Genomic DNA, 15,189 nt, shown 5'->3' on the forward strand with positions numbered 1-15,189 from the left:
TCGTCTCGTCGTGTTCTCGATAGTTCATTAACAGTTGAAGTTCAAATATCATGTGTAAATAGAATGTTCGAGGTGATGGTACATCGAGAGAATTTCGTAGCTATCAGTTTATTCAGCGTTTTGTAGTCAAGAATGGAGGACTCGCGTTTTGTGAGGGAATATTAGTGAGGGAGCGAGGGAAGACGGAAATGAAGCGAGGATTTTTTATGGAGCGGTTTATTGAGAGTGACGTGATGAGTATTTTCGGGGGAATTGTTCTTCTCGGGGCTTTTCCGAGTGGGAAATCGGGGGGAATTTTATCGATTTGTTTCGCGGTGGAGGATTACGCTTTTAGTCTGCGGAAGTGGGATTTGTGGGGAGCAAGTTAATCGTCTGTACTCTTTTTAGTTTGCGGGGGGTGAGCATAATTTGAGGGACGGGTAGAAGAATACGTAAACTGTTGGGAATTTCAGGGAAGTTAAAGATGCGGGTGTTAATGATGAGGAATCTTCAGGGGAATGGAGAAATACATTTTTTAGTGGGTATTTCAATTACTGCAGGAATGTCCATAAATGGGTAATGATCGCATTTCATTTTTTATATTTTCACTTATATACATTCCACATGATATTTGTAATGCTTATATATGAAAATGGCAATTACTAAACAGAAAAGCTTTTCTGTGTCTCGATAAATTGACCACTTCAACGTATTCGCGTTTTTCGTCTGGTGGTTCTTAGAGAAAGGAATATTCTACTTGAGAGATCACAAAATACTGTTCCTTTTCAAAATTTTGAACAAATGGCCTGCCGAAAGGTATGGATATTTTTATGAATCGTAGCACATTAATCTCTAGCGGATGAAGATGATAATCAATGTGTTTTGGATTTGGAAAATATTAAGAACTTTGAGCAGGATATTTGTTTGAAAATTGCGAGGAAACCGGGGCCTTCTTTTACCCTTTAATGTCTGAGGGAATGTCTCTAACATTAAGTAGCATTATTTTAGGAAATCGTAGGGAATTTTAGCGATTTGTTTCGCGGCGGAGGATTATGCTTTTAGTCTGCGGAAGTGGGGTTTGTGGGGAGCAAGTTAATCGTCTGTATTCTTTTTAGTTTGCGGGGGTGAACATAATTTGAGGGACGGGTAGAAGAATACGTAAACTGTTGGGAATGTCAGGGAAGTTAAAGATACGGGTGTTAATGATGAGGAATCTTCAGGGGAATGGAANCTTCTTTTACCCTTTAATGTCTGAGGGAATGTCTCTAACATTAAGTAGCATTATTTTAGGAAATCGTAGGGAATTTTAGCGATTTGTTTCGCGGCGGAGGATTATGCTTTTAGTCTGCGGAATAAGGGGTTTGTGGGGAGCAAGTTAATCGTCTGTATTCTTTTTAGTTTGCAGGGGGTGAGCATAATTTGAGGGATGGGTAGAAGAATACGTCGACTGCTGGGAATATCAGGGAAGTTAAAGATAGGGTGTTAATGATGAAGAATCTTCAGGGGAATGGAGAAAGACATTTTTTATTGGGAATTTCAATTACTGTGAGAATGTCGATTAATAGGTATTGATCGCATTTCATTTATTATATTTTTTGTTTTACCGCAATTATTTCACTTATAAATGCTTAATTTTCCAAATTTTTAAACAAATTTCCTGCCGAACGTTATCGATATTTTTGAAAATCTCGGTGCTTTGGATTCGAAAAATATTGATAACTTTCAGTAAGAAATTTGTTTGAAAATTGTGAGGAAATGGTAGCTTTTTGTTATCTCTTAATGTCTGAGGGAATGTCTCTAACATTAAGTAGCAAAGAATTATTCTGAGAAATCGTAGGGAATTTAATCGATTTATTTCGTGGTGGAGGATTATGCTTTTAGTCTGAGGAAATGGTGTTTGTGAGGAGCCAGTTAATCATCTGTGTTCTTATCCGTTTTGGGGGTGACAAGCGTAATTTGAGTGACGGGTGTAAGAATACGTGGACTGTTGGGAATGTCAGGGAAGTTCAAGATAGGGTGTTAATGATGAGGAATCTTCAGGGGAATGGACAAAGACATTTTTTATTGGAACATTCATTTACTGCAAAAATGTCGTTTGAGATTTCATTTATAAACCCCTTATTCTCGAGATAAATGGGTAATGATGAAATTTCATTTGGTATGATTCTCATTTTAACGTAATTATCTCATCTACAAATGCTTTTATACCAAAATTGAAATTTTCCGAAGCAGGAAAGCTTATTTGTTTTTAGATAATTTCATTTGACACTTCAACGTATTTTACTTCATTTCCGGGGAGGAATATTGTACTTAAAATTGTTGTCCCGAGAGAGTCACATTTGAAATTTTTTACGCTTTGGACTGGTAACCCGCTAAACGAAGAACCCGGGTTAAAACAAAAACTTTTGCTGATGTACAGTTCGACTCGGCTCACGCATACATGAATGTACTACACATGAATACGTGCGCATGCAGCTAACGCCAAATGGTGTCGATAACATAAATATGGTGGTGGGTGACATAAATATTCATATTACATTGGAAATTCAAACAAATTAAGGAACTCTCGTTTTTATGCTGCTTAAAATTCTGGAATTTTCCTGAATTTCCAATGAAACCTGAAATTTTGTAACTGTTTCCCCCTAAATCGCATTCAATGTCACTTTCCTGAAAATTAATAGTCAACTGTCCATGAAATTTCATTTTTTTTCTAACAGTTCATCTAGAATTTTCAGTCGATTGAAAATTCAGGAAAATTGTTGCTTGAATTATCAAATTATTTAATAATTTTCATTATCATGGGGACCTGAAAATTGCAATTCTATTGAATACTCCACAATTTAACTGATTTTTCAATAACAAAATACATGAAAATTTTGAATGAATGAGTGATCGTTAAAAATTTCAAGATTTTTTACTTGAAATTTTAGGAGTAATTTCCTCACAAGTCCTCGAGATATCCCAATAAAAACTAGACTTCACACTAAACAAACTCGACCGTTTTCTCTCCTAATTTGCTCCAGGAATGGGTAAAAGGTCACTCGATGGATTTATATAAACTCGTTTATCTCGATATATCCTTCGGGCATCGATAAGCCCCGAGAAATGCCAATATATTGCCCTTTTCTACTCGACGAAGATCGGGGGCTCCGGATATTGGGTAAATTCGAGCGGACAAGTAAGGCCTTTTATATAAAGAGCCGAAAGAGGATAGAGAGACGAAAAGTGACGGGCCTGAGGTATTCTCAGTGAATCGAGGGGTTCCCAAATCGGCTGAGGGGAATCAAAACCACGGCAAAAGGGTTTGAATGGATGGTTTTCCTTGGCAAAGGTGGGTATATCCTGTACGTCGGGATCCTGGCGAGGGCTGGAAGAAAAGACTCATGGGTCGATACAGCCAAAAGTCCCAGTACTGTGAAAACGAAAAAAGCCCGCGCGAAAATTCGCGGGTACCCGTCTGCGCTGGGTATATAAATACGGGGGCATTCAAAGCTTTTCTATCGTCCACCCGCTGCTTCTGCTGGGTTTGTGTTGGGTTGGAACACGGGGAATTGTAAAGAGGAAAAGGGGAAAGGAGGCTTCCTATTGAACTGGGCTCAACCGGGAATGAAAATACAGGTGCAGCGAAAATCATGGTCTCCGTGTTTTTTGGGGTTATTAGGGGGCAAAACCTTTGGATGCGTTTTTGCGAGTGAAAATTTTTAGGGGAGGCTGGTGGGAGGGGAATTCTTCCCGCGAGTGCAATGTTAAAAATTTCTCACTGAGAATTTCCGATGAGAATCCTCACGGAGAACATTTTTCGAGAAACATTCATGTGTTGAGTACCATAAACGAGTCGCAATCCACACACTTGGAAAAATTCTTATGTAGCACCAGAACAATTATTTTTCCGGTCTTGAACGATAATTTTTCGGGTGCAGCATGATAATTTTTCTGGTGCTGGACAAGACTTTTTCTGATACTACACAAGAATTTTTCCAAGTGTGCAAGTCCAATTTTATGGTTGCACATGAATTTTTCTAGAAAATTATTCTCAGTGTTGGAAATTTCTAATGAGTAACATTTTCACTGAAATTTCAAAGATTTTATTCATTGAAAATTCATCATTTCATGGAGAAATCCGGGAAACTGTAAATTTCAGTTCAATTATTTGGGGGAAATTAATGAAAAATCAGGAGAATTCAGAGGAATCTGGAATTCAAGAAGAGATTTTCCTGTTTGGAGGAATTTTCCGGGAATTCCTCCACTAATTCCGGGAATTCCCTGAAAATTCAAGAGACTTGGGCAGTGAATATTCATTTTAACTTGAAAATTCATGTAAATTGTGAAATTTCCGTCTTTCTGTCGCTAAAAATATGGGACATTACTTGGTTTTTCAGAGAAACGTGAAATTCCATTAATTCAGTCTTTTTTCGGAAAATTCTGCCAACATGTTTTAACAGTGTAGAACCTTTTGAATGCATTTTGTGAATGATATTCTTTCCACGAGTAGACTATTAGAAAAACCTTGAAATTTCATGAGCAGTCGACTGATAATTTTCAGGAGAGTAACATTGAATGAGATTTAAGGCGATAAAAATAATAAATTTTCAAATTTCACTGAAAATTCAATGAAATTCCAAATTTTTGCCAGTTTTGACTCTACAATTGTCCTAGGCTGATGGATTTTTAATCAATAAATAACAAATAAACAAATCAATTTACAACTGTCAGTTTCACTTCAATTCAATTTTGGATTATTTTTCACTGGCTTTTCCCCTATACCATATTTATTCCAAACTCAAAACCCTGTGCTTTCATCGCACCTATACCCATGAAGCTGCATATGAGTAAAAGCCCGAGGGCTGAAACCATGTAAATTGGCCGTAAGTTAATAATGTACACTCTGCTGCCTTGTTGTAGCATTGACGTTAATAAAACCCTTTAAAAGTTGAAAATCAGTTCAGTTATTTCATAAAAATTGATAGAAATCACTCAAAATCGTGGAAATATTCTTTTGAATGTTAGATTAATTCAAATTCCGAGTTCAAATCCCAGCCGGGTAGAATGGTGCGATCTAACCATTTAAAGTCTTGATCATCATCGCAGTATACCCTAACCGGGTCGAAGCGATGTAAAATAACGATAAAAAAAAAGATTAATTCAAAATTCAGCATAATTTGGTACCGAACACTTATGTCTTGAATAAAAATTCGATTAGCTTGGAGAATTCGCGTCTTCCAGCTGCTCAATAATTTTGAATCCCGCAGAATTTTCAGTGAAATTTGGAATTTGATTATTTCATCTTCTCGAAATCGAATTTTCTTTCTGGAAATTAGATCAGTTCCTAAAAAAGTAGAGTAAGGTTGAGAGAAGCAAAAGATATTATTGGTTTCCTTCGAACCCATTGGGATTAAGAGCAATTGACGGTTATACTTTTGAAATATCTGAAGGCTCTCCCTTGTATAAATTCTGTATTCATTCAATATGAAAGTCTCTGATCCATGATTCACTGAATCGAAGCTTTTAGTATTTTTAGTAATTTTCTCATCTTCATGACACGAAATAAACGATTTCTTGAGGCAAAAAATTGTCACTTTATCGCCAAGTGTTCGTGTTCAAGTCATGAACATTTCACAAGATTCTTACACAGTCTGACTATCATTATGCGGAATTCTTACCCCAAGCGTTTTATCCTTAAGAGATGAGATATTTGACGCAAGAAATTAGTTTTGTGATATTATGTCGATATTTCTCTTAGTATATCCTACACGGTAAGAAATATTCAGCAAAAATTACGGAACAATTCACGTAATCCACAATGGGGAATCGTTTTCCGGAAATTTTTATAGAAATGGAAGAGAAGAAATCTGAAACGTTCAGTGAATTTTCAGATTCATCACCGAACAAAGTATGAAATTGTCACGTAATTTTTTCCGAAGCAGTAAAATCTTACAGAAACTTGCCGACTTATTATGCCTTCAAAATGAAAAATTCTTGAACGTTCAACAATTTTTATGAAGCTGGTGAGTTATTTCTACGTTCCGTTCCGCAAAATTTCTCAATCGTTGGGGAAAAATTACGGAACGACTTGTTGTCCCCACAGCGGTGAGTCATCAAACGGGTGGTTAATTTTTACGGAACAAATCGTAGAATTTACGTGGCGATTCGTACAATTTCAGTTCGGGCTCACACTTTTTATTGAATTTGACTTCGCTGGCGGATTACGTTTCGAAACGTAATCTTTACTTTTTTTTCTGTTAATCTTTATTGAATTTTTCTCTCCGTGTAACAGTAAATGAAGCTGGTGTTTTGTTCAGTTTTACATCTTCAATTTTTAGATAGAATTTTGGTGCATTAGAAACTGTAAAAAAATCTCGATAAACTTGATATTTTTTAGTTCGACTATATCTTCTTCGTGTAATTGACCCTTGAAAGGGATCGATATGGTTTTACCGAAATAACTTTCATAGTATTAATGATGTCGGACTGCTTGCAAAGAAACAACTAAGTATCAACGGTATATTACCCATCTAAGCCGGATGAATTAAATCTGCATTCCTCATTGACAAACTCAGAAGCGGGAACGAAGTTAATCAATTGTTCAGAGGAATTAAGTAATAAAGGAATGAACTATTTAAAGCCACTGCTGAGGGAGGTTTCATTGAGTAGGGCTGTCACTCATCGCTTCCAATAGAATTATCTAAATTGAGTGGTTGAGTGATAGTCACTACAGTGCCACCGGATTTTTTAAACTCCGATGAGTATCAGGTTTTCTCGATGATCACTGATTTTATTACGAGGAAATGTGAGAGATTATTCATCGTTCAATATAGTTTCCTGAGATTTTCTTCACCAACCACTCGTTACGAAGATTGACGCTAAAATGATAAAAAAATAGAGATTGTCTTTTAATCAATTATTTTTAAAGTATTTTTTCTTCAAAAATGAGATAAATTCAAGAGACTTTTTTGAATTTTCTTGATTGTGGAAGAGGACTCTTTAAGTCACTCAAAAACCATTGGTTTGTGAGCTTAATGAATGATTTAAAAAAATATCGAATGCCAGAGTTGGCATTCCGTATCCTATTAATTCTCAAATTATCTCAATAGCGAGTTATTTCGAAAGAATGTCATTAGACGCATTTTGAAAATTTATTTATACACAAAAAATGTCTCCAGACATGTCAAAATCAACATTCGTCTCTAAGATAAACACGCGATTATATCAACAATGTCAAATTTGAAATCGCGGAGAAAAATATCTTGTTGAATTTAGATTAGCTTATTTTTTTAATGAATAACAATGCTCGGTATACTTGTACTGACATAAATGAATGGCTTCAGAATATATCTCAACACTCACTTACGTATATCTCTTCGAGTAAATAATGCACGATCTACAGAAAAATTTTTGTTATCGTTGCATACACTATTCTCATGAATTCCACATGAAAGGAAGTAACTGTCACGAGACTTTTTTTAAAACTTTCTTGACCGTGAGAGAGGATTTTTTGGGTCACCCACTCAAAAACCACACAGAGAAATATTCAGTAAAAATTACGTATCTTTTCCGTAATTCCGGAGCGAAATGTGGTTGTAGGAATTTTTACGGAACTGTCACGGATTTTTTCCGGAGCGTTCCGTAATTTCTATCTGAATCTCCTGTGAAAAATTACGATACCGTCACTTAAATGTTCTGAGTCGATTCCGTAATCGGTGAGTGAATTGAGTTCCGAAATTTTTACTGAACATTTCTCTCCGTGCACTGGTTCTTGAGCTCAATGAATAATTAAAACCAAAATTGAATACCAGAGTTGGCTTTTCATATTCTGTTGGATGTCAAATTATCTCAATAATGAGTTATTTCGAGAGAAAGTCATTAGACGCATTTTGAGAATTTATTTATTCACAAGAAATGTCTCCAGACATATCTAAATCAACATTTGTCTCTAAGATAAACAGAGGATTAGATCAACAATGTCAAATTTGAAATCGCGGAGAGAAATTTCTTCTTGAATTATTTTTTCAATGAACAACAGTCGTCGGTATATTCGTACTGAGATAAATGAATGAATTCAGAACACTTCTCAACGTGAACTTACATATCCCTTCGAGTAAATAATACATGAGATCCACAGAAAACTGTTGATTTACATGAAAATGGAGCACATCGTTGGATACACTATTTTCATGAAAAGAAGTAACTGTCAAGAGGGATTTTTTGAAACTTTCTTGACTGTGAAAGAGGATTTTTTGAGTCACCCACTCAAAAACCATTGGTTCTTGAGCTTAATGAATAATTAAAACCAAAATTGAATACCAGAGTTGGCCCTTCGTATCCTGTTGGATGTCAAATTATCTCAATAATGAGTTATTTCGAGAGAATGTCATTGGGCGCATTTTGAGAATTTATTTATTCACAAGAAATGTCTCCAGACATGTCTAAATCAACATTCGTCTCTAAGATAAACACGCAATTATATCAGCAATGCTAAATTGGAAATCGCGGAGAGAAATTTCCCCTTGAGTTTAGATTAGCTTTTTTTTTAATGAATAACAAACGTCGGTATATTCGCACTGACATAAATGAATGAATTTATAACATATCTCAATGTGAACTTATATATCCCTTCGAGTAAATAATGCATGAGATCTACAGACAAATTTTGAGTTACATGAAAGTGGAGCACATCGTGGCATACACTATTACCATGAATTCCGCATGAAAAGAAGTAACTGCCAAGAGATTTTTTTGACACTATTTTGACTGTGAAAGAGAACTCTTCGAGTCAACCACTCAAAAACCATCGGTTGAGCTCAATGAATGAAAAAAATTCGTTTAAAACATGAATATTTAGTACCAAATTATGCCGATTTTCCAATTAATTATAAATTCAAAAATCAATTTATCTCAATTTTTCTGATTTCTGTTCATTTTCATGAAATAATTAAACTGAAATTGATAGCCTCCATTGAAAATGCGAATTTTCGATGACAAAATTCTTTGAAATTTCAGTGAAACTACATCTTGATAAAAATTTCCAAGAGATGTACTGAAAATGCCAGCCGACAATGTTATCCAGAGTAGAATGGCTCCGAAAAATTGAGTGAATTTTCGTTAACCAAAATAAAACCGCAAAAACTGCTCACTTTATTTACTTCAACCACGCTGTTCTACCAAAATGTCCCCTCCCATAACCCCTGAAATTACCCCCAATTACTTTAATCCACACTTCCCTCAATCACTCATAATCCACTTAATTAATAAAGCCATTTTCCTATCGAAAAAAAAAAATCCCCAAGAGCTGAACAAACACTTTCGACTCTTTCCCTCCATCCCAGATTATTTAAACTCCCTCCATTAATCAGCCTCCTTATCACGATAATGTCAGTTTAACAAGCCGAATAAAAACGCTCGTAATACTTCAGTTGTAATTTGATGGGAATTTTAGGTAGATTAGAGCATGAGACTCCCTTTGTCATCGATCGTTTTAACAGCCATGTCGTTAATTGTCATTGCATTGATTAAAACGCCCCCGGGTGACCCATCTCTGGGGCTTTTCGAATACGTCGAAAGGGGAGGGGGGAGTCGGTCTATTATCATAATGCGCCCTCTCTCCACCCACTTCGCGTCGTTTGTAATGACTGTGGGCTCCTGCCACGATATACCACTGGCAGCGGACGGATACGTGCCGCCGGGGCAAACTAGAACCGTCATCGTCACGTGCGATCTTCACTTACCCGTATTAATATGAATTATTGGGGATGAAGGTCGGACGCTTCTGGGATATTTCGGTGAAGGATTCGTTTGAAGGAATTAGAATTTACTCGGCTGATTATTCTCCTTGGTAAGATAACGAGTTTATTAAAACGAAATCAGAAATTTGAAGAGGAAAATTTTTGGTGATCGTGTGTACTAGTATGGGGTAATTTCAGTTTTAATATAGAGCAAATAAATCAAGCAGGTGTAACGTCATATTAAATTAGTTTCTTATTTATTAAATATGTCAGTTCGATAATTCTTGTCAAAATGTAATTATCAACAAGGAGAGAGTATTTTGTTTGTCATATAACTTTCTACTATTCGTATTGATTGGATCCAAAATAAATCTCAATGCTTACCTCATATACATTTCACTCATTCATCCATACTTATAGGTTTTATCCGTTAATTATTTTCGATTCCAAATATTAGATGGAAAGTGTGCACACTAGAAATATTTATAACAGCCATGACAAGTTAATCATATCAAAATAAAGACAAATCAAAGGCTCAGACTACTCGAACGAATACAATATAGAATTTCGTAGAGAAAACATTTTTGACTTCTAAGAACATGTCATGTAGGATCATCATCACGAGGACACAGGATATTTATTTAAGGTGTAGGGTATTTTATGGTGTAGTCAGAGGAGGTCGAAAAAAATTGCAGGCGGCTGTATCTTTGATACTTTGATACCCATCGGCTTGAAATATGTGGGAAAAAAATAGAGAAGTTATAAAAAAAATACTTGGAACACAAAAATGGTCGACGTAGATTGAAAATTGGTAATTAAAATATCGTTTTTGTTTGTTTAGCGACTGGTTATCATTATATCATTATTTTCTTTCCTAAATCAAATCTAATGTCCGTCTTGTAAAAATTACTATCAAACTGTTCTGAAAATTCCATTTTTCTTCAACAGTGCAGAGTAGAAAATACGTGCAATGAACTTTCGCTTCACGACACATTTTTTCCGTATTTTTTCACCGTCCACTTCATTATTTATTTTTCCACTCTGAATGCCCTGACTGTTCACTTAAACAAGAAACTCATTGAAGTAGCAGAGAAGTTCAAAAATTCAATTTGTTACCCCAATTTTCATTTTCAATTCCAATCAACTTCTTTTTGTACCTTCTTTTTTTTGTTAATTTAATGTCAATCACGGCAGAGTTATTGGACACTCTTTTAAATGCTCGATCGGCTGCAATGACCAAATACTATCCCCTTTTTGTTACAGGCAAAATTGGAAACGAAAGCGCTGAAAGCGAAGAGACCCGGATTCACAGACGAGCGGTACAACGAGACCAGCTATTACGTGGAGAATGGTGAGTTTGACTTTTGTTTCATTTTCTCTCACTCCTCTACCCCCTCCCTCCTACACTCATTTTTTTCATCCTTTTATTTTGTCACTAGTGTGTTCACTACAATTGCACTCTCAATTCCCATTTATTTATTTTAGTTGTTTTGTTTTTTCACTCGTATCCACATCCCTCTCTTTTTCACTTTTTCATTCAACCTCATCGGAGATTGGGTTGGCCACGAGTGAGGTTTGTATTTCGCACTTGCCTCCATTCCACTACAGTTCATTGAGTTGCTCGTGTTGTCTCGATTACCTGAGCTAGCACTAGGGAGAATGGGAATGGGAGAAGAAGAAATTTTTTCGGTGGAGCACAATGTTTACAGGCTTGAAGAATTGGCGGGAGTTTATTTCCGGGATCCAGTGTGAAAATGCGACTACAATCTGATTTAAGAATAAAATATACTTGATTCAAGTATATTTTATACTCAATGCAAATAAATTTTTTTCCGTGACTAAAAAACATTCATGGGAAATGTAAAATATAAATTTGTCGGTTAATCTTGTCCAATCGAATTATCCGGCGAATTATCGAATTATCCGAATTAAAATACTGGCAAAGAAAATTCTCCACTCGAAAGAAAGCCCCAGTATTTTTAATAAATTGAGAATTAACTAAATTCCAATACCATATGTGAAACGACAAATTTTCGACAAGCGATAAAATTAATTTAAACAGAAAATATGATGTTCCATAACGTGGAAATCCTCGAGAAATATTGAAAATGTTGAAGCAGCGAAATGCAAAACAGTGAGTTGATACGCGTGGGAGACTTCTCCAGTGCAATCTGTTCGAATAACTATTTACAGTGCAAACAAAACTATCCAAGCACTCTCCAGGGTGCTGCAGGGAACGAGAGCCAGCATCGCTCTAGATCGAGAATTTACTCAACTGTGTTAATACATAATATACGTTGCTGCTCACTCAACAAATTCCAATTAATAAATGATGGAATTTATTGTAAAAGGAGAGGAAAGGGAGGGGTGATATTAAATTTCACTGGAGAACGTTTGATCAGTCCAATGTAATTACAATCTCGTCAGCCAAATTATTCGCATTGGAGTGAGCTTCATTACACCAAATGACCGTCGAAATCGCGTAATTCATTGGTAAATTTTATTAATAAATATTGACACATCGCACGATCGGTTGAGTGTTCAATGGACTCATTAACACTTGCTTTTAATTTTGAGTGTAATGTAATTTATTCTCAGGAGGGACAGTCACACGAGTAACGTGCACTGAGAGAAAAAACGACTTTTGGCAAAGAAGGTTTACTCAGGGGAGGATCGGGCAAAATGGGACGTGTTGAGATCTCTTCCATTTTTTACTGCACTGAGAGAAAAAATTACCTCTCCTGAAAATATATTTATTTCGCTCAAAAATGTCGAGATTACTTCGTCTCAAAATATAAGATACGTGGAGTCAACGTATAGTTTGATGATAATAGATGAATAATTTGTCAGAAGTAATTTTTTCTCTCGGTTTGATTTTATTGTTAGAATGAACAGGTCAATTGCTGGTCCGCTAAGGGAAATTCGTATTTCGTGGTAAGATCTAAAATAAAACAATCACCTAAATGCGGATATGATGGCTTCTGTACCTTTAAGAACGTTTTAATTAGCAGAAAAAATGATTTGAAGTGAAAATAACAAAATAAAGAATAATTAAATACAATGCTTTCATTCGGAAGCAATTAAGAAATAGTTGAACGCAGCCGAAACCCCTAATTTCTGGATGACTGGGCCATATTTTTTATTTATTGAATTTTAATCAATAGAAAAAATAATTGATAAAAATAATATGATTATATGTCAGTAATATTACCGACAGGTGAAATAATCACTAGAATTGTCATTTTATTTATGGAATATTCAATGCAAGTTGAAATCGTCCGGAAAGTGAACCCCATCCTGGAATTAACCTGTTTACCCTATGATGATTGTTGAAAATTTCGAATTTTCCATGAATTTCCCTGAAGGTGAGCTTTCTGATAATTTCTTGAAATGTGACATTTCAAATTAATTCAAGTATCTATAAATAAAATTCTTCAAGTGTAGAGATAGACCCGTAAAAAGGACAATCGGTTGTATAGAACGGGATAATACAAATAATAATGATGATCACATTCAGCTAAGTTGAAAATCTGACAAAATTATTTAAAAAGAAACCTTATTCAATTTATTACAATGAAATAAAAAATGAATTATACGTGATGGAAGGAAATGATATTCAAAACAACCATTCGAAAGCATACTACTAATTTATTAGCAAAAACAGCTGCACTGTATGCAATACAAGAAAAATTTCCCACTTGTTTGCAAAATAATTCAGAAGGTTTTTTTGCGACAATTTTCCCTCATCTCTTCTCTCCACATAAAAATCGATAAATCAATTAACTTTCCATTCTCCCACAAATCTGAATGCCTTCCCTTCAATAACAAGGTGTCGTTCGTTTGATAATCCAAATTGCGAACTGAAGCGCATGAAATGTAAAGATAATAGCAAACGATAATGTCTGTCTGTCATATATACCCCGCCTCCCCACTCTCTCGCGGCATTGTTACCTACTATAATATAAAGTAAGGGTAGAAATGTTGCGCGGAACGTGGGCTGTGGGTTGAGGTGGATTTTACCCCCATGCGTTGGATCGAACATTTAGAAACTGGCGAAGTATCGGCATCCAATATCTGCTCCACATTTCGAATAATAGATGCCCCCCCCCCTCTCCCCGCAGCCCCTCCCTTTCGCCGATCCGCCCTCTCGTTCACGTATGGCTGAACGACGTGGTGTACCGCTGGTTCTACGTCGGGGCCACACCGAGAATTTCAACGAAACAAAGACCTATTAATACCACTCGAGGGAACAACTAGTCAGGTGGCATCGTTTGCACTGTGTGTACAGGTATATGAATCAGCGTCCTTTTGTTCAACGGTTGAAAGTCATATCTTTTCATGTTCAATGCATCTTTCAATCGGTGGATGAAAAATAGGGGATGATAATTGATTTTTTTTCAGAGATTTGAATGGATTTTTTTTGCGCTCAACCGGGGTTTCAAAGAATATTTTTTTGGGGAAATTTGCAGACATCGGTATAATCGTAAATTTTAATTAAAGTAAAATGTTGATAATAAGTCAGTTATTAATTAAACTCACCAATTTTTTAATTATTAAATTCATCATCAATTTATATTTTCAAATTCCGAATTATTTTATTAATCGATAATTGAGTTCGGGAGATTGACGATTATTTGGATAATCGAGAAATAATACTTTTATGACATTTAGAAATATTTACTCCGTAGGTAATTGACGTATTGTCAATTATTTAGTTAATAGTCAACTGAAAAAAATGTTAATTAACAATTATTATATTGTTTTTCAAATTTCAATGAAGATAAGTACATCTTAATTATTGTGAGGTGCGACTTCTCATAATATTACTAAATTAATGATTGATGCCGATCGATGGAATATAATTTGCTATTTATGTTGTTTTGTGACGTTTTTTCCGAGGATCATTCGCTATTGAGATAATTAGCAATTAGTACAATCGGAGAAACAGTTTATATTAATTAAATCAATCGGTTTCATTGACTAGATCGTTATGAAGCTTTTATTCAATCTTTAGTAAGGTTATTTTTTATTCGCATAAAATGAATAAAATATAAATAGGTTCGAGAGGAAAAAATAGTTCTGCAGAATAATTATATACTCCCCTGAGGAGATCTTTTATCGTTCTGAATAATTTACTTGTGGACAAAGGAGGAAATTTTTAATGGATGTAATTGAGTGATCGATTTTGAGAGAAAAGCAAAAACATTTCAAATCCCATGAAATTCCAAATTTTTCAGCAGGAAGAAGACAAGAGTTCCCCAATCTACTTGAATTTGCAATCAAAATGTGAATATTTAAAACTAAATTACGCTGAATTTTCAATTAATGGAGAATTGTAGAATATATTTACCTGATTTTTGTCAGTTTTCATGGAATAACAAAACCAAAATTTCCAATTTCCTTTTATTTTTTCCCAAAATTTTCAATTTTCAATGACAAAATGTCGTAAAATTTCAGTGAAACTATCACATGATGAAAATTTCCAAAGTTT

At 35.2% G+C, this 15,189-nt stretch overlaps 1 protein-coding gene across 1 annotated transcript in view; it reads left to right on the plus strand.

Moving 5' to 3' along the window:
- LOC107048591 (RNA pseudouridylate synthase domain-containing protein 2) overlaps positions 1-15,189 on the plus strand; it is a 222,949-nt gene that overhangs the window by 136,594 nt on the left and 71,166 nt on the right. The window contains exon 4 of the mRNA XM_015271822.1: positions 10,962-11,049. Within this exon, the coding sequence (XP_015127308.1) occupies positions 10,962-11,049 (88 nt within the window). The remainder of the gene's footprint in view (positions 1-10,961; positions 11,050-15,189) is intronic.

Source organism: Diachasma alloeum, unplaced genomic scaffold, assembly GCF_001412515.2.
Source record: "Diachasma alloeum isolate Michigan unplaced genomic scaffold, Dall2.0 Dall_scaffold_00195, whole genome shotgun sequence".
Classification (NCBI taxonomy): domain Eukaryota; kingdom Metazoa; phylum Arthropoda; class Insecta; order Hymenoptera; family Braconidae; genus Diachasma; species Diachasma alloeum.